We start from the raw sequence: 21316 nt of genomic DNA on the forward strand, positions 1-21316 counted from the left end.
GAAGGAGAACTTTATCAGCCAAACCGTAAACTCTGTAGGAGGGAAGATAATCAACACAGTGTCACAGCTGCTCTACCATCCAAGTAATATTACCAAAATCCAGCTACAAATGAGTCACCAGTTTCTGCATCTGTTCTCACCTTCCACTCTTGCATTCAGCCAACTCAAAATGCGCTTTTTGGCAGCCATACAACTTCATCTCATTTGGTGATACAGTTTCTCCTCAGTGGGAGTTGGAGAAATGGTTGATAAATCAAACTCAACCAATAATCACACCATCCACCTTAGCCCAAGTACAGCTTTCTACAATTGAAAAAGAATGACAGTTTCTAAGCATCATAATCAGCTAATTCTCCCCTTCTGAGAAATTACACTTGTTTAACTACAGTGGTAATGGAATTGTGCAGATCGAACACTCCATGGTACCTGAATAAGTTATTCTGCCCCAGAAGCTGTTCTTGTCTCTCTGTGTATGCTGTTGTCTCATCACATCCCTATTCTTTCTGAATGCGGAACCCTTGTAATACATGGTTGTCATCATTCTGGTACTGCCTTGGGAGCGCTGGAACATGGTTTTGGAGCTGTGCATCGACCAGTCAGGTCAGCAGCAGCCGGTCAGGACTTTGGGAATATTCACTTGTGGAACTACAGATCATGTGAGAAGTTCAGGAAGCAAGAACATGACAGAAAAGTCAGGTAGAATAGCATATATGGCATGACAGGAATTTTATCAAAATCAAAATTATATATTTACTTTTACAGAATCTGTAGAATTAATCTCAAGTAGGATTCATTTGGGTTAAGCTACATATTCTAAATAAGAATATTGCACATGCAGAAAGTTCTCACCCTTTGGTTGTTTTTTTTTTCTTTCAGAAGGCACTCTTTTGTACTTCAGTATTGTCATTATGACTAAATTTACCTGGAGACCTGTATAGAAGACTTTTCTTTGACAAGGACAGAGACCTAGATTGCTATCAGTATTCAAAATGAAAGAAGTTTTTCTGTGGAATGTTAAATGCTTAATTTTGGGAATGCGTTTTTTATATGGATAAAGTCACAAAATCAGCTGTACCTGAGTAAAACACTATCAAAGTCTCTGCTGAGATTTCTCAATTGTGTTTTAGCTTTATGCTGGTGATGAGGTTCTGGGGGGAAAAAAAAAACACCAGAAAAGCCCCAAAACCCAAACTTTTATTTATGAACTCTATGAAATTCTCCGATTAACATTAATGATGATTTCTTAAGATTTTATTATGCTTTCTAAAATGCTGTAGAAAGGTAACTTCTGAAGACCTTGTCTGTCTTTACCATTTTCAGGAAACACAATGATCTGTTTATTGAAATTATTCTTCCAGTGTCTTAGAGTGTAAGTGCCTGTAACATACTTGCTCATTAATCTTTCTAAAGAAGTATGTCTGTCTGTGTGGAACTGTGTTGACTACATATGTTTTTCAGACCTCAATGATTATTCATGCTCCACAGTGATAGGTGATACAGAGTAATTCAATGAATAAGTAGAAATCATGAGTATTGAACCACAGAGACTGTTCAGATTGTCTAGGTTTTTATTTTGTCTGTATTTTATACTCTTTATTAATGCTAAGAAATAAAAGCATGTGTACTTATTCAGTGTAGCAGAAAACACCATACCATGTGTTTTACATCTCTCCCACTATAACATTTGTAAGGAAAAAAAGAATATTCCAATTTAGTAGGTGTCCATTATTATTTCAGACAGACCTGTGAGTTACTGATATTATTCATTTATATCTGTAGATATAATTAGAGATTATATCTGTATTTTGATTTGACACCAGTGGCAGCTCCAATGCTTTCTTCCTGGTGGGGATTTCTACTGAGGCATGCTGGGCAGGTGCTGTGTACTTCATGTTCCCATCTGTGCTGTATCTTCCTCTTCCTGTTTTGTTGGGTTACAGTGCCAAACATGGTGCCAACATCTGTTCACTATACTTAGTGCAGGAGGGAAATAAGCTTTAGAAAGATTTTACCAAGGGTTATAAAGTTTTGGTGGGCGCAGACCCCAAGGTCAGTTCTGCCCCTATTTGACATTGTGTATTTGCTGTTCAAAGTTAATGACGTTATGGATCGGTAGGAATGCAGACTTCTGTTTTGTCGGTATATTCTAGTTTTGGTAATGCCCTTCACAAAAACAGGAGAATATAACTAGCATAGTTTCAATTTTTTCTTCGGGCTAACACTGCATATTGAGTTTTTGTCCCAGCTTCTTCATCGTTCTTTGCCGTAGTCAACTTCTGTGTCTCTGCTGTGTTCCTAATGTTCTTTCCTAACTGTGCTTCAGCATGACTGCGCTATTATTTACTTTTTGTGTCATAACAATATGTCCTTGACTTATTTACCCAGATCTCTATTAACTGACTTATACCATAGAACAATATAATACAGCCACATTAGTATTTTTGAAGTCCTCCTGAAAACTCATGCTGTCTAGCATTTTTCATTTGCATGTGTTAATCTTCAGCATACTCTGGGAATCCTCTCTAGACATAGGCAACTGCTTCAAAACATTTTCTTCTATTTATTTATTTATTTATGGAATTTTCTTGGTCTGTATTTGCACTTTTGTTTTCTTTCGCGTATTTCTGTGTTCAGGAATATCAGCCAAACAGTGTATTTTTAATCACTTACTGCACCGTGTTTACAGAAAAATTAATGGAATTGTATGCTAATCCATCTTCAGAATACGACCGCAGGCCTGCTTAAACTGTTCATGGAGAAGACACAGTATAATGTGCATTCTGATCAATGCAGCAGAAAACATCTTATATATTTTACATTATTTTATAAGCAATTTCAAAGAGACTATTGTAATCATTTTCCGACAGTTTTGAAAAAGTAGAAACTAACTTTAGTACATGCATATTTTTATGATAATTTGGGCCAAATTTTCTTGCCTACAATTGTTAAGTGTTTTATTTGTTTCTGTGGTCTTTGCTTAACCTAGTAGATCCCTCAAAATGCTCAGAAAATTGAGCTAGCTGAATAATCTCTGATCTAATTTGGAAAATCATGGTGAAAGAACGTCAGTGAATGTTTTGGTACAGCTACAGGTCAATATAATTTCACAGAAAGACACTTTGCATTGTGCAAGGAGAAGGTACTAAGAAAGAATTTAGCTTCTCATTGTAGGTTTGTAATATACAGTAAGGAAGGGCAAAGAGAATATTTTTCTCAAAATACCTGTGTTCTACTACTACTCTCTATTGTATAGAACTACTTTAGTGCTTAAGAGGGCAGCTCTTAATCACTAATACAGTATTTCATACTGTATCTATGATTCATAGTCACAGGTTGTTTCAGCATATGTCTTCTCACAGATTTAAATGTGACTTCTTAGGGAAATATTTATAATCAAAGTAAAATCAGAAATAAAAATGCTGAACTGTATGTACATTTTAGGTAGGAATAATGTAGATTTACCATTGTATTACATACTTGATGTTTTAAAAAAGAAGGAAATAATCCATGGGTAAATAATTCTGTTATTAACTATGTCATATAAAGTACTTGTTTTATATATATATATATCAGAATTGTATATCAGAAATTAGAAAAGTATTTAGTGTTTTATTTTAAAGAAATTACATTTTACTTATCCTAATAATTCCCTCTAAAACCCATGACATTCAGTACTGTAGCATGTTTACTAGTAACTTCATAACATTTCTCTTTTCTATTTTAAAGGTATAATGAAAAGAGAATTTTCAGCATTAGAAATCATGTAAGAGATAACTAAGTGGTCTAAGTTACTAATTTTTACCAATCCAGAGGGTTTTAGGTTTCCTCTTCCATTAGAATTCCATAACTTTAATTTATGTACCTATGCTGTGAGGTTTTCATGGGAAACAAAATTCAGTGTCCTTGGATTCTGATGTGGGATCAGAATACTTTTCTTTCCATAGAAATTATGATATATAGAATGATATGGCTGCTTTATGTCAAATATTTTAAGATCTAAATTGTGTGCATTTTTCCTGTATTCAGTGAAGAAAATTGTACAAGTTAAAAGCTCAGTCACTTAAATATCAGCTGCCACTTGGTGAGTATTTAGTGTAAAAAGCAGTAAACTTGAGTGTATGTATTCGTAAGATTGGACATTAAAATATGTTTCAAGTTTAAGTGTCATATAGTGAAATAGTTACTGCTTTTTCCTCCCTTTTCTATCTTTATCAATAATGAAGGTAGGTAAATATCAGCATTTTTTATCACCTTTTTTTTTCCTCAAATGAAAAAAAAAGAAACAAAGAAGTAAAGCAAGTTTCCCAAAGCTACAAAAGAAGTAAAGAGCATAACCAGATTAAAAGATAACTTCTTTTTCCTCAGGTATGTTACTCCATGAAGGCTGAAGTGTCAAGCAGAGGATTTTTTTTTTTTAATTGTTTTATTTAGTTTTCCCTAATATTTTTATACTCTTGATATTTAAATAGTTTTTGGGGAGGACGTGGGGAAGTGTTATGGATAAGGATTTTTATGAAGTTGCTAAATATAAAATTTCTGTTCTAGAAAATTAGAAGCCAGCATTCTTTTTTCTCCCTTGCCTTTTTCCATGCAATGATATGAAAATGAAATCCAGAAATTCCAGTTGCATTTATGGATCATGTTTTTTTAACAATTGTGAGCTTCTGACAAGTAAATGTGAATAATGAAAATAAATCTATGACTGGATTTGTGTTTTGATCATTGTTGGAGGGGATATTCTATTCAATTTCACAGTTACATTTTTAAGGGCAAGAAAGATAATGCTAACCATAATCTAAGATACTATTGATTTTACATGTATGCATTTTCATTAACTGCAGCAGCATAGCAAAATGAGTGAGATCATAAACAGATTTTGAGTATGCAGTTCACTATTCCAGTCATAAGTGGATACATTTTGTGGTTTACCTTGACAATGTTCCTTTAAGCATGTACTTTTCCCTTGATTATAGTGCCTAGAAACAGAATATCTTTTTATATATTTTTTTATTTATTTGAAAATTTAAAGTTGCTTAGCTGTCAGTAATAACTTCACCATAGGTGAAAAGATGCTTTCAATCATACTTATCAATGGTGTTTAATATATAAAACATACATAAATATACATATATATATAAAACCTTTCTTTTTCCTGAATCAATGTAAACAGAGCCCAGATGGCCGTATAGAAGTCAAAGGGCAGCATGGAAAATCGTCACTGCATATTAAAGATGTGAAGTTGTCAGATTCAGGGAGATATGACTGTGAAGCTGCAAGTAGAATTGGTGGGCACCAAAAGAGCATGTACCTTGATATTGAATGTAAGTTCTAATATTTTGTTTTCTCTTTTAAATTTGTTATAAAAGAAAAAAAGGACATTCTTAATGGAAGGTCAGTTTTTCTTGGTAACTTATGTTTAGACTAGCATAATTTAAGAAAGTATGTCCTTCAGTGATACTGAATTCTGTGGAGGAACCCTGTCTTTTCTGAAGTTGACAAGACATGATTTCATCTGAAATAACAGTGGTATTACCCACTAACTTAAGGCTAAGCTTAATAACTTCAAATCTTCAGGCTAGTGGAGACTGCTGTGGGTGAAAAGTATTCAGTGGGACTGATTTGAGCAACATCTCAGTTCTTAGGTTAACCTTCTAAGAATCAGCAAAGTCTTCTGTTTTTTCATGATTCTCTGATTTACTAATCCCCAGCATGTCTCTAGACCCTATTATAACCCTTCCTGGAGTTCACAACTTTGTGACAATCCCTTTTAGAGATTGTCTTTATTCAAAGCTCTTGAATTTTATCCAGGAGAAAAGAGTTTATTTTTGCTTAGAGAAGAGTCTGATGCTTTAGAAGCCAACCAGAGGATATAAACTTGAAATATACCAAAATTCATTGGAAAATTGTCTCCTCAAACTGTTCTTCAAATTCATAAAGCAAAGGTCTTCAAAAATGAGCAAAAAATCCTTATCTTGTGTTTCATTGTTGTTCTATTTTGCTAGAGATTTTCTAGATACATTTATTCTACATTTCCAATATAGCTTGAGTGAGCCTGTTTGAGACTGAGACTCTAAATGGAAAAAGTCTTTCCAGTGATTAGATAGAAGTTGGAATAAGATATATGGCACAGAAAGATAAGTAACGGTTGCAGATCGCTGAGCGATTTCCTGAGTTCTGCAAGTGACTTCAGTATACAGTTGCATGTTCCATCTTTTTGGCAGGCAGGCAATGCATTATGACATAGGAAATAAATCTGAAAGGAAAATGAGAAATGGTCAAAATTGTAATTGGATGTTAGGAATAGAGAGATTTGCCAACCCAGAAGACCTAAGAAATAAATACAGTATTTATTAATAGCTTTAACATAGCTAGTCTTCAATATAATAGACATATGAAGGGATTTGAAACTTTACAAAATATTATTCTTTTGGGAACATATTAATTTACTATATTTGTTTCTTTAATGAGTGCATTGGTGCACTGATATTTATTTTATATGTATATAAAGGCAAAAAATATTTTACTATATAATAATGCAAGTTCAGTGGAATTCCTGTAAATTTTCTGTAAAATCCTGTCCTACGGTACACATAGTGATGTGAAATAAATTGTTTGATTAACGTTATGTAGCTGTTATGTTTTAAATTTACGTATTAATACCTTTTGTATTCAGAAGAGAGAGAGAGAGAGAGGATGCACCCCATTTTATGAAATATGGGCAACTGAAATTTAAGAGTTTATTAGCAGCACAGAATTCATTTTAAAAGGCATAACAATCTCTGGATTGATACAATGCATTATTACAGTTTAAGACACCTTTCAGGGTGAAAGTTTTAGAACAGAATTTAAAAGTAACATATTCTCGTTATGGTATGGCAGACTTAATTTTGAGTATGTGTGGGAAGAATCAAATATAGCATATGAGAAAATGGAATAGCATTGTTTTAAGTCTGGATTTATGCCTTGGTAGATACACTATATGACACAACAAAACTTTGTACGGTTCAGAAATCTTCTGAGAAAACTCAATTTTTAAAAGAACAATACAAATATTATTCTATTATCAGAGATATCAGATATAATTATTATTTTTGATGTATAACACCATTTTTATTTGGTCTAGCATAGAATTATGACATTTCTAAAACTGGAGTTTTCAGTTTTAAATATTTTAACTGATAATTGGGTTTAAACGAAATGTATTTTTTTCCAGTACAGGTGTTTTTGAATAACAGCAGTACAACTTTCTCCATATCCTTTATGTGTCAGGTATTCTTATAATGAAAAGCAAATATTTTGGGGGTTCTAGACTATAGGTTTGTCTCCATTCATATTCTTATTAACAAGTTGAAGAAGTTTTTTGCTTGCCTTGGATATAACTTTGCACTGGTATATAAATGGCACGTATAGCTTATTTGTCTTGCCTAGGAAAGAAAGCACTTGTCTGGCGAAGACTTCCTCTGTTCTTTAAAATAGTGTCCCTAGGAGGAAGTGTCTTCTTTCCACCTTCATCTCCCATCAATCTATTCTCTGTCATAATCTTCGGTAATTAAGCCGTCTCTTCAAAGAATCTATCAGTACCTCATTACCACCATTTCCATAAAATGCTGTGTTGTCATAAGTGCTAACAGTCTTTTTCTCAACTACAAATAGGTTCTTTTATGAAGCAGGTGTCATAGTTATCCTTCATTCCAGTTATTTTGCTTTGTAAGTTTCAGGCTAGAGACTTTCAGCAAAAGGTACAGGTTCATAAACTAGACAACTAATTTCTATCTTTGTAGCAAAATGGGAGGAATTGTTATGAGATTCTCTGAAGTTGGTATTGAATAAATGTTTTGACTCTCCTTGTATTAGTTGCTTTTTAGCAGGTTAATTGTAATTGCAGATGTTGCTGTATGGGTTTTTTACATTTTTTTGCCAAATATTAATTTACCAAATTCCTTAAAACCCTTCAAAATATTTTAATTTTCACTTCAATTATTTTGGTTCTATTGTGTTCAAAACCAGTTTTGAGAAGAATTTTTTCAGGTATGGCTGACTCTTTACATAATTGTTAGTGAGCCATTTTAGCAGAATTTCTATTAATTTAATAATATTCTAGTATAAACCTCAATAACTATTGTAAAATTAAAATATAAATAAATAAGCAAGACTTAATTGTTTATATTCTTCCATAGTTCCTAGATAGGACTAATTAATGCACCTATGCTATTCTGTAAGTTAATAACAAAACTGCAGCAGTTTTCTTTGTATGCTTTAATGACAGTTTGTGTAGTCAGGAGAGGAGCATGCTCCCATCACATCCTTAAATGTTAGTGCAGTTAAAGAGGCCTAATGGCGACACAGAGCGCACTGGTGTCACTGTCTCATCCTTTTACTTACTGACCCCTATCAGAGACTTAAACTGATGGTAGGATTGCACAGAGTTTCTGTACTTTATCCCTGTTCTCTCTTGGGGTTGCTCTTGATGATAAGAGCAGTTCTCCAGGACAGGAAGAGATTATCAGGTCTGATACCAATTGGGCACAGTTAACCCTGCCTTTTATCTGAAGTAAATGCTAGGCAAACATGAATTGTAGGGAACCCAGAGGCATTTATAAGATTTTCTTCTTACAAAGTCATCTTTGTGTTTAATTATGTTTAGTTTTCCTTATATTAAGTATGAAAAATAAGTCCAAATTACATAAAAAAGAAAGATACCATTCTAAATATTATTTACTAATGGATTTCATTAACTGCAAAATTTGATTATACATATGAAGCCTAGTGTGTATTGGATAATAATAAAAATAATAATAGAAGTAACTGATTGAAAAGTTCCTGTGTGATGGCATATATGATGTATACTAGATATTGCATATTAAGATGTGTCTGTAGATTTTATCTGTATATTTATCATAAATAAATAGCCTTTTTTTAACAAAAAACATTATAGAAACAGATAAAAAAATAGATAAAGCAGGAGATACTCTAAGATCAGGTTTTCTGAAGGGCCTGAGTAAGTTAAACTGACAAATCCCAGTGAATTACAATTTGATTTGTACATATAATACTATCAGGTGCCTTTCAAAGATACCGTTTTCCTCTCTGGATGTTTACATTTCTGTATGGTATTTTTTTGTCTTTTTAGCTAAGACATAATTATTCTGAAAAATACATGCTAGAGTTATAAAGGCATCTTCAAAAGCATAATACAAACCTGACTAAAAGAAGAAAAATTCTGGTGAGAGAACACAGTATTTCTGAGGTTCCACAAATTATTCACTGCAGTGCTTAGCATTAGAGAATGAAAAATCGTAATTTTGACATGTTCTATATGGATCATCTTTCTTCATAGTATTATACTTAGTTAGGAGGCACTGATGGCATTACTAAGTGGGAAAGGATTTAAAGAAGCCAGTAATAATCAGCAGTCTAAGATCCTTAAAAGTGGATCTCTACTTGTCCTTGCAGTTTTTTCTTCATTGTGTTCAAACTGTCATTAACACAGCCAGAAATATTCACAGCACTTAATTGTGTATTCCTAGGTGCACACATTGTGTAAGATACTGGTGTCTCAGATTGCTCTGTATCACCAAGTGCAAATTCCTTTGGAGAATCTTCCTGTTTCTGGAGGAAATGTATTAAGCTGCATTCTTTGGAAAAGTCTGTTTTCCCATGTACTACCCGGGAAGCATCCTAACTCAGTCTTTTGTAGCTGCAATTACCAGTTTCCACACCAGTCTATTTCAGTTAAAACACCCCAGTTTCAATATTGATACTACAGTTACTAGATATGCTGGATGGTCCAAAAAAGCCTACTTCCTCACTGTACACAAAGACTAGTGTTTTGGGATATAATCATCACAAGCATACTACATTCAGTATTTTTATATGAGATCAGCTACATGAGTGATTGACAAATATGATTTCTTTGAAAGCAATTTAAAAAAAAAATAAAAATAAAGTGTCTCCCAAAATGAGAAGTTCTTCTTACTACTGGTTTTCATCCAAACATTAATTTTGTAGTTATATTCCTTATTAGTTAAGTACCAACAGGCAGTGGTATGAAAAAAAAATTGCTTAGCATGTACAACGCAGTCTTTACCTGTAAAGAAACCTGTGAAGTATTTATTATACTACTGTATTGCTTATCAGAAACTGTCTTTTTTCTTTTTTTTTTCCTGCCACAATTTGAAATCAGTCTCATTACTGTTACAGTATTGAACTTTTTTTTCTGAGTTGATTAGTATTTTGGCTTTTCACTTTGTTTTATGTTAGTTACCTGTATTGCACTGTGATTAATGCAGGTGCTTTGGATTCATGCTATTTGATATTATATCTTTTCAAAAATATACAGCAATACTTAAAAGTAGGTTGAACAAATTGAGCTGCAAATTCTATTTACCTTCAAGGAAACAAGGCTTTGAATCAGTGAAAATACTACTACTGTGTGCAGGATGTCACAAATGTTTCAGCTACATACTACTATCATAAATCATAATAAATGCAGACAGTTCATACTTTGAATTCAGTTTCTGTTAAAAGAAATCAGTGTAGCAACATCTCATCACTTCTCACAGAATCACAGAATGGTTGAGATTGGAAGGGATTGCCTCTTGTCCTGTCACTGGACACCACTGAAAAGAGCCTGGCTCAGTCTTCTTTATACCCGTCTTTCAGCTATTAATGAGGGCCCAGCCCTATCTTGTTATCACAGCCAGAAAACAAAACTGATAAACACAATCATATGGCCTAAGAAAGTGACAAATGACGGGAAAAGCCATCAAGAGAAACAAAATTTTGAAATATTCTGGAAAATTTTGCACCTTTTTCATTAAAATACTACTGGCTTTAGTTACATTTCTTCCTGTCAAATTCATAGTTTAAAATGAGAAAACAAAGATGGAAAAGGTCAATCTTTAACATCATGAAATACATGTCTTGATTTTGACATGACTTTGGAGCTCTGTTTTGCTATATTAAGGATACCCATTAAACTCGGACACCAGAGTGAAAAGAGTAGGCGTATTTTACTGGTGATAACCAAATAATGTAACAGCGTAATACAGAGAACATGCAGTAAGAAAAGGCAGAATAATGCACCTAAAGCAACAAATAGGAAAATACAGGGTAATGCATCAAATCATTACTACATGAGAGGGAGAATAGTGATTAAGAAAGATACATCACCACTTGCATACGTTACCATCATCCCGACCCGCAGACGCTGGGGAGCCCCGGTTACAGCGAGGATTTGGAGAGCCTGTCCCGGCAAGTGGGAAATCCTACGCGGTGCATCCACCCATAGGTGAGGCTTCCAAACTCGCTGTGAGCGGGTCCAGCCTTATATACCCAAAAATCAGCAAGCCAGAATAGCTGGCACCCTTGTTTTGAGCGGAAAATTTCTGGTTTCATTTTCCTGTTGGATTCCACCCAAAGCCTGGCCAGGGCTCGGGGAGGGGAACCAAGGGAGTTTCTAAGAAGGCCAAATACTTGGGTTCTCAGCCTTGAACAAGGCTAAACAAGGGAAGTTGGATACATTCTCTCAGCATTTTGTCCTCACTACTGATTATATTCTAAGCTGCATCTTTCACTAGCGAGTTTACATATTTTATTAATGACTACATGCTAAGTTAGCAGCTTCAGCTTGAGGCCTGTTGTTCAGGCTGCAGTATTTCAACGCTTTAGCACTTTTTACACCAGCATAAGTGGGTTGTTATAACTTAGTACAATACCTACTAGCACAATGGTTATCAGTTATAAAATATACAGGATTCATCTACAGGTCAACTCTGGCTTGGGCCTGTTGTCCAAGCCTTAGCACTTCAAGCTCACGAATGTCACTTGTAAGATTTAAAATTTTCCTTCTTTGACTACCTTGTGCAGTTGTATAGAAGCAAATTTGGAAGGCCATTGCAGTAACTTAAAAGGGATAAGAATGTTGAATTCTGAAGAAAATATGCTTATTGCATAAAGTCACTTTGCAGAAACCGTTTCACCAAAACCCCCTGTACTGAAGCAGAGATTAATGCATCTGTTGTCGTTTTCTCATGTTGCAACAGTAAGCGTGGCAAAGTGCCTAAATTATACTTTATTAATCTGTATAGTAAATCTACCTATTCTTAGTCCAAAAGGGTGTAAAAATACTTTAGAACAGCAATTCCATCTTAAAAACCTTTGGCCTGTATATGTTAATGACTTGTTAAAGTACAATATTCATGTTAGGGATCTCTCTAAATTTTTACTTAACAGAGCTCTATACTGCATGTTTATGTTCACCTTGCAATGAGCTTGATGTCATTTTAAGTAAATTTTTAATAACATGCTGGGTATTTTTCTTTTAATAGAGGAAGACAATTTTGACTGAATAAAATATTTTAGATTTTATTCTATTTCTCTTCCCATAATTTATTCATTTTATTAATAGTTATATATGCCTCAGCAAATTTTCTTACTGACATAATTTTGCACATATGCAATTCTGAAAAGGTGAAAAAAAAAAAAAAAAGAAGAAAGAATTTGCTGATGTTTCCTTTGAAGATTGTTCTTCATGAGTTGGCCTTACAGGCTAAAAATGTGAAAAGTTTACATTGATAATTAGTGCATAAACTGATTTTCATACTTCCAAAATTTGAGTTTTGCAAGTCATTTCATACTATGTTAAGTGTAATTTATATTATACAATGATGACCTGTGAATAAAAAGCAACATGGCCTTTGTCCTTCTCCATACCTCCAAGACAGATGCAGCAGAGCAGAAGCAACACATCTGATAATTATGAAGAAAATAATCAGGTGGTATGTTAAGTGTGATGTTGAAACTTTGAAATTTGAAATTTGAACAAAACAAAATACCTTAAATTGAGATTTGTAACCTGAACCTTTTTTTCCCAATTAACTTCCCTTAACTGCAGAATGCTTGGCAATACTTGAAGTTGGTATCTTTAAATAGTCTTCAGTTATGTCAGAGCATCCTGAAGTCACTAGGTTAGCACATGCTTGAAAGAGAGACCTCCAGTATTGTTTACAGTAAACCTGAAGCACGTAACTTTGGTTGCAGTATCTGAGGCCAGGTCCCTTTACACCACATAGCCTGCCTCTGAGCTGCTGTTTTTGGACACACGGGGAGCAGCATAGGGCTAATGTAAAGAGGGAAGTACCAGGTGAGTTTGAGCACACTGTACTGGAGGTCTGAGGTATATAAGGTATACGTTTAGGGGAACCACATGTTGGAAATGGAGTTGGATATACAAGGTAATCTCAGGAATGCTAGTTGGATTTTCCTTAAAGTTTGTGAGAGATTTTTGTTGTTGTTTTCTGGACAAGCAACATTTGGGTGTGTGGGGGAGAGAGAGAGGGATTAGGAAATGGAGGGAAGAAATCAATAAGCACATTGTGGAGGTAAGTGACAGGTAGGAAAATACGGAAGGTAAAAATATGAAGCTGGATTTTCTTCTGAAAATGCGACAAGTAGGACAGGAAGAGAGATGGAGGTTAGAATCCTGGCTTGAGAAAGGCATTGCAGTTTTTTACTTTTGGTTATAAGAGAATTAGGTAATCTAATATATGATGTCAGAAGTCTGGAAATTCCAGTAATTCTGTCCTGGAATACATGTAACAATTGAAATTTTGATACAAATTGGTGCCATCCAAAAAAATGTGTCAGTAATTGGCAACAACCGATCATTTTATTACTAAAATAAAAATTACTGCTAGTGTGAGAGACCTGTAGGGGGATTCTAGTTCTGAAGGCCAGTGTCCTTGGTGTTTTACTGACATTAAAAATGACTGATAGGTATATGCGGATAGTTTCTTTTAAACATCACTATTGACATACTTAGCTTATTTTACCTAGCTATGATTTTTTCATAGTTTCTTCTATATTCAGCAGGTTTAGATAATTTTAGACAGACTTATCCATTCACAACAAATATTTCTATGAAACTAAAATTTCTTGGGGGGTTTGTTTTGTTTGGTTTGTGGGGTTTTTTTTAAGTGATCAACCAAATACAATTCCTTAATGTCAAGTGGAATTCAAAGAAAAAGAGACACATTGACTTTCTGAGATTCTGACTGCACCAAGCACCAGAACCATGTGTGTATTCATTGCCCACCATTTGTTAAGGTTGAAAGTGCCATTATCAATAACATACTATGCATCTAACAGATAGATAGCTTATTTTCATGATAACTAATTTTTTGTCTATATTTATGGAAATGGAGAAATTAGTGTTGTTTTCAGATATATTAAAAATAATATCGTAGTCAAAGTTATCAGGGACTGGTACTGCTTGCCAGTAAGAGGGGGCTCTTACTCTTGCATAAACTGTATAATTAGTAGGTAGTCCATCATGCTATTAAATATCAGTGTTTTATTGTAGTGCATTTTGAGAGGAACCAAGAGAATGGGGCAGAGGAAAGAAAACAATGAGAGTGGTGTTTCTTGTCACTTGCTCTGAAAGAAATAAGTACCTCTACAAAACTACTGACCTCAAACTTTCGAAATGATGAGCTGGATTCTTAAAAAAAAGGCTGTTTTTAACTAATAATCATGGCAATTTAAAACCTAGTACGTGATAAGTTTCATTTGCTTTTCTGTTTGTAAACTTCACATGCAGATCTTGCATGCTTTTTTTTGCAGCCACATGTTCATGACAGTAGCAGTAAAATTGTGAAAGTTAGTAACCCTGAAGCTCTGTAGTTCCGATCTTCCCTTTAAGGATGATTATATATTAAAATTTCATCACCTAGCCTTATCTGTTAAGTCTTTCTAATATTATTTTTTTTTACAAGGAATATGTGGTAGTTATTGTACCTGTCTAGGGAGGTTCTTCTACTTTATCTCCAAGGAAAAGCCATTCATTCCAAAATATTAACTATTGCAAAAGGTATGAGGGAGAAATTACAAGACAAAAATAGATGTCTGTTAACCAGATTGTGGCAAAGTTACAAAAAAATAATGTACTTTTACAGGATGGATGGCAAGGAAAGTACTAGATTTACTAGAGGATGTGGTTCATTAAAGTCCTTGATGATGAGAAACTTACGCTGGTATTAACCATCTAAGAGAGAGGCTTCCAATAATATACTACACAAAATGTCCTAGCATCTTAACCTCACAGTCGGTCATGTATTTTCATTGTATGATCCAGGAAAACAAATTATTTGAGGAACAAATAGCCAAAAGTTTGAAAACCTGTGTTCTTAAATTAAGAAGTGCAAATCTGATTCTGTACACTAGATTGCTATTATATTTGTCTGGACACATGTGCTGACTCAGGTAATTTGCCATCTCCAATTTTGTGTATAACACCAAACATGCACCAGAGTTGGATCCTTGAAGTCCTTAATTGAATTACTTTCTAGATGAGACAGATGATGAATTAGTCTGTTCTTGAATCACTGTTCTCAGACATTATACCTAACAAGGATATCTAAATGCTAGAGACAGTTTTCAGGTCAGAGTTTGCTTCTCTTACATAGTCTTCTCAAGCAGGTTATCCAGAACCACTTCTAATTGGAGTGCTGACCTGTCAATTTCTTTCTTGTTTGGGAAAATGAACAGCTTTGAGTTTAGCTGATGCTGGTGCCATAATGTTAACTACGCTAAAATACCATTCTAAAATTATAAGTGCTTATAGAATCCTCTCATAGAATAGTTTTCTTTAATTTTGTACATTTTTTATACAGTCTTTTTTCCTTCTAGGCATCTTTTTCATTTGGATTGCTTCATCTATCCAAAATAATACTCCATCTTTCACCGTTCAGGCTTACAACAGTAGTTATGAGCTTTCTCGTATCCAGGGCTGCATAAAAAGTAGCATGGCCAGCAGGTCGACCGAGATAATTCTCCGCCTCCACACCTTTTGTGAGACACCACCTGGAATACTGTGTCCATCTCTGGGGTGCCTAGCACAAGAAAGACGTAGTCCTGTTAGAGTGGGTCCAGAGGAGAGCCTCAAAAATTATCAAAGGGCTGGAACATATTTCCTGTGAAGAAAGACTAAGAGAGTTGGGGTTGTTCAGCCTGGGGAAAAGAAGGCTCCAAGGAGACTTTATTGCAGCCTTTCAATATGTAAAGGGGGCTTATAAGAAAGATGGAGAGAGGCTTTTTACCAGGGCCTGTAGTGATAGGACAACGGACAATGGTTTTAAACTAAAAGAGGGTAATTTCAGATTAGGTATAAGGAAGAAATTTTTTTATTATGAGGGTGGTGAGACCCTGGAACAGGTTGCCCAGAGAATCTGTGGCTGCCCCCTCCCTGGCAGTGTTCAGGCCAGGTTGGACGGGGCTTTGAGCAACCTGGTCTAGTGGAAGGTGTCCCTGCCCATGGCAGGGGAGTTGGAGCTAGATGATCTTTAAGGTCCCTTCCAACCCAAATCATTCCATGATTCTATGATTTACTGTGTGCTGATATTAACTAAAATGAACAGTAGCTTTATACTTCTCAACAGGTGGTGGGTTGTTTGTTTTTTTTTTTTTTTTCAGTAGAGCACCATAAGATTCAGATACAAAAAATACCATCAGGGTGGCTTTTTTAAAAAATGAATTGTGTTCAAGCTCCTAGTTCTGTATTTAGCCATTTAGAAGTCCAGTACGTTGTCTTAACTGCTAGCACTTTATGTACAAAAGCTTAAAAAGAACAGTTCATTTACACCCTGAATTGATTTTTTTTTTTGTCAGGCTTAAATTAATCCTGAGTTACATAGAGGCTAAGCAGAGCATATTTTTATTTTCTAATGGCTTTAACTTCCTCACTGATCTGCAGGGAAGCTTTTTTGCATTTTATACAGTACATATATTGCATTTATGTATCCTTAATATATGTTAACGTATGAGAAGGTCCACATTCTCATTTCTACTTGTTTATTCTTCACTTTCAGTTGATAGAATTTCTTGATAAATGTTCTGTTTATTAACTTAATTTGTTTCTTAGTTATTCTAGAAAACTGGAGGGATCAGATTTTGTAGACATATAAAATAGTCAAAGTCAACCTTAAGTTTTCAAAGCCTTGGCTTTAAGGTTTGTTACTTTTTCATGCTCTATTTATTATTAAACATTGTGTGTTTCTGTTTGATAAATACAAATTCTGTAACCATTTAAGCATAATATACTACAGTTAATGATGAAGAGTATACAAGAAAAAACAAAAATCTCTTTATAAATCAGTTACTCCCAATTATTTTTTTTTTATTTTACTATAAATGTAAAATATCTTTTATTTGTACTGTAAAAATTATTTCCAGAGTTATTTTCTTTGTGTGAAACATCACTTCAGGTATCTGAAAAAAAAAAAAAAAAAATCATCTGAATTAAGGTAATTTCTCTGAGTCAAGCCATTAGCATAGTCCTCTTCATTTTGCTGTATTGGAGCTTTCAGCTGCTGGGGAAATGGCTGCAAAACCTTTTTACCCAGACTTTTTGAGAGGGAAAATGTGAAGCTCTTTTTGTTTAGGAATGCTTTACTTTTGGGAGTTGTTGATTTTGGAATATGTCTTTCTTTGATGGATTTTTAGTCCTATTGTGTTTTATGGTGTTAAAACTGGCTGTTAGAACTGTAGTCATGTACAGATGGCATTCTGTAACTCACCTATTCTTTTAAAATATAAATTAACAGATACTATAGGCATCCAAACTCTACCTTTAGAAGAGAGAGCAGTCTGAATTGAAAGTCCCTATTCTCCTAAATGCTTGTACCTGCAGTATAGAAGTGTACACTACTTTTTCACTTGTAAGCTTTTTTAAATAGGCTATGAGTTTGTCACATGTGTATGTAAATCAACAGAAAGCATCAAATCATATGATGTTACCTAGGAAGGAAAGTTAGTCAGGTTCAGACAGAACATCTTTCTATCTTCCACGTTCATGCCAGTGTTCGTTTACAGAGTGAACTTATTCTGAGAAATTGTGCATTGGAAGACATTACTTATCTGAAATGTGTTGTGAAGTAACCACATTTTGTGCCTCATGAACACTTGATGAGATTTCTGATCCATATGCTGAACACATTAGATGCAAAACCTGTCTGCCAGGCAGAAGTCAGTTCTTGCAGTTTTCCTTCAAGTGGTGCTCACCACTAATTTCTTTTCCAGAGGAAAACCATGTCTGAAGCTAGATTTTACTACTTAGTTAAATGTGCTCGGTTCTGGTCTCTGATAGACCTATTAGCAATTTTCTAGCCTAAATTTAAACTATTTGTGAGAAGACTAGAGTAGAATTTCCAGAGACACATCTAGAAACATTTAGGAATTATTTATCAAAATAAAAATATAAACATATTTTTAAAATATTAAAAAGAGATACCATGACACCAGCTGTAATTGATAATTCTCTTTTGGAATTAAAGCACTAGAGAGTTTCCTTGACTTCCAGTAATATAAAAAAATATTTTCTTAATACTCTTAAAATATGAGTGGGATTATTTAAAAAAAAAAAATACAAATTAATATTCAATAGACAAAAAATATGATTTACCCAAGACATAAGTAGAAGAGCAGGGAAAGAGCTACTCCCTTTCATTTTCTAGAGACCATTGAACTGTTCCTGCTATCCAGAGAAACAGTGAGTGGGACAGACAATTCTTGTCACTGCTGATATTGTGATGTGAAAACCATAGGTAGTTTGCAAACCAGCAATTTCCTCTGTGTCAGACTCAGTGTTTGGCTACATGTTTACCATACCCATTTATAGGCAGGTTTGTAAGACGCTCCATCTCTTTGCTTGTCTGCAGCTTCATGATTTCATAAGGAACTGGTATAAAGATTATCCTAAATAGTGTGCTGATACACACAATATTTTTTCTGAAGTAGGTAGAATAGGTTGCAACATTTTAAGTATTCTTTTATTATTTTTTCTTCTACATTATTCACACAACTAAATATCTCTCTTTAGAAAGATTTCATAAAGTGTAAGTGTTCCAGTGAGAAATGGGCGAAGCTCTTACACATCTATGAAAATCTGGAGAGTGAATGTAATTTCTCCATAGCAAAAGAAGACACTATAAAGTCAGCAAATTAACAGATTATATATATAAATTTCATAGGTTACCTCTTTTTGTCATACAAGGGTCTGGCTAAAGAGTTTCTCATCCTGAGGAAGACATGTTCTTTGTCATTTCTGAGATAATGTCTTTGAAGGGCCTGAAGTTGCCCAATGCTAAATATAATTAGCAGGTATTCTCTTCCTGAGAATTTCAGCTGAAACAGTTTCAGGAGAGGAGAAGGCTACCAAAGACTCAAGAAACTCAAGGTTGAATACTGATATTTTCATGCTCTGTAATAAATTGATACAGCAATCAACTGAAATACCTATGTGAACATGAATGCTTGGATAGGGGTATATGGCTTGTTTTACTAAAACAGTTAATATATTTGTGTATTACTTCCTTTTTCCAGATGCTCCAACATTTGTGTCAAATCAAACCATGTATTACTCTTGGGAAGGCAATCCTATCAATATAAGCTGTGAAGTGCTAGCAAATCCGTCTGCCTCAGTTCAGTGGAGAAGAGGAAAATTAGTTTTACCAGTAAAAAATACAACACATCTGAAGACCTACAGCACAGGAAGAAAGCTGATTCTAGAGGTAAGACTTAAAATGGAAATCAATGTCGTGACATTTTATTTCTTCCTCAGTTTGGCACCATTGCTAGTACTATAGAGTGCATTTAAGCGTATGACAATTTAATAAGTAAAGCTCTTTTTAAAAAAAAATATTTATGAACTGATTTATCTCCACATTTCTTGTGAGCAGTTAGAAAACCTCATTTGCATGGCTCGTGCTCAGTTTTCCATCTGCAAGGAACAAAAATGCATCTTGAGTTTCTTGCAAGTAAATAAATATATAAATAAATATAAACCTAACCCATCAGGTTAATACTAAAAATTAAAGTGATTACCTGGTAGGTGCTTGGTATATACAAAAAAAAAAATTGTGTGGCTTCAGTCAAGAACAGAGCAGAAGGGTAAAGTGACAATAAACTGCAATTGGTTTTGATAACAACTGTTTCCTCACAGAGGCATTGGAAAAAAAAAAACTAAGCTCCCTTCTAAAAGGTACATGTAAACAAAACCTGAGAAAGACAGAAGACAAAGAGTGGACCTTAATCATCCATTTACTTTATTAACTTGACTAAACATTGAATGACTCAGCCACAGTGTATAGCAAATTATGGTCCTTGAATCATTTAACAGCAAAGTGTAACCAGTGTCTCCAGCCCTGGTCTCACCTGTTACAGGGACGACATACTGTCTTCCTCCACAGGTGTGGAAGAAGTTAGTTTTCTTCATTTCTATCTAATATCAGGCTTATGTGTGAGCATAAGCTTCTCAGTTGCCATGGGAAAAAAGTTGAGAAGCTATAGAGCTAATCAGAGTGGGGGACCTACTTCAGATCCCAAGCAAGAGGCTGTGCAGTGCACTGAAAAAAGCTATGTTTTTTTTCTAAAGTTCAAACCAGTAACCTTGTTTCTTACAGTGGAGGATATATATTTAAAGCAACACAGACTTACTCATAGTTGAAGGTCATATTTAGGGTTTTTTTATTTCAAGTAAAACTTAACAACACAAAATATGCTTTCCAGTCTGCAGTTCTCTTAAGTGCTTTCATTCTACTGTCACCTGAACAGTTGGTCAGGCAAGCTGAGTTCCAATAAGGCAGTAGCTCCCTGTGACATCTATTATCTGTTCTGTCTTAAAATCTTATTCACCTGAATTTACAGTCGAGCCACATCTCTTACATTTTCTTTCTGCCCCCAAATGTCTGCTGTATTGTGAATCCTGCAAACAATAAAAAGTAAAATATTATTCTTGCATCATCTATAGGAATCAGCAATTTTCAGTCCTTTCTGTGCTTATTTCAGTCAAAATATTAGTTTGTGCAAATAACATCTGTGAAAAAAATGTGAAGTTGATTAGATTTTTTTCTTGTTTAAAAGTGAAATTGTAAAGATGAACAATGTCACCATTTTCCATTATTTGATTTCCTCATTTGAATTTGAGAAGGGAGAATCTTAACATGAAAAAGGGTGTATTTAGATCTGTATTTGGAGAATATACTAGATAGGCTGAAGTAAGAACACTTCTGCATATTGGTTAAGGAGAACATATTTGCATTTCTGATTTTTTTTAAAGAACTTTCATATTTGATTAGAAGCTAATATTTACAAACTATATTCATTTTAAAGATTGCTCCCACATCTGACAGTGATTTTGGACGGTATAATTGTACAGCCACAAACAGAATAGGAACAAGATATCAGGAGTATACTCTTGGTCAAGCTGGTAAGTTAAAAAGATGTTTCATTTTCTTTAAATATTTTTTCTTTTCTAATAAAA

At 34.2% G+C, this 21316-nt stretch overlaps 1 protein-coding gene across 2 annotated transcripts in view; it reads left to right on the plus strand.

Moving 5' to 3' along the window:
- NCAM2 (neural cell adhesion molecule 2) overlaps nt 1-21316 on the plus strand; it is a 322753-nt gene that overhangs the window by 214838 nt on the left and 86599 nt on the right. For both annotated transcript variants that reach the window (XM_074813831.1, XM_074813842.1), the window contains exons 9-11: nt 5171-5321; nt 19378-19565; nt 21166-21262. In XM_074813831.1, coding sequence (XP_074669932.1) covers nt 5171-5321; nt 19378-19565; nt 21166-21262 — 436 coding nt within the window. The remainder of the gene's footprint in view (nt 1-5170; nt 5322-19377; nt 19566-21165; nt 21263-21316) is intronic.

Source organism: Strix aluco, chromosome 2, assembly GCF_031877795.1.
Source record: "Strix aluco isolate bStrAlu1 chromosome 2, bStrAlu1.hap1, whole genome shotgun sequence".
Lineage (NCBI taxonomy): Eukaryota > Metazoa > Chordata > Aves > Strigiformes > Strigidae > Strix > Strix aluco.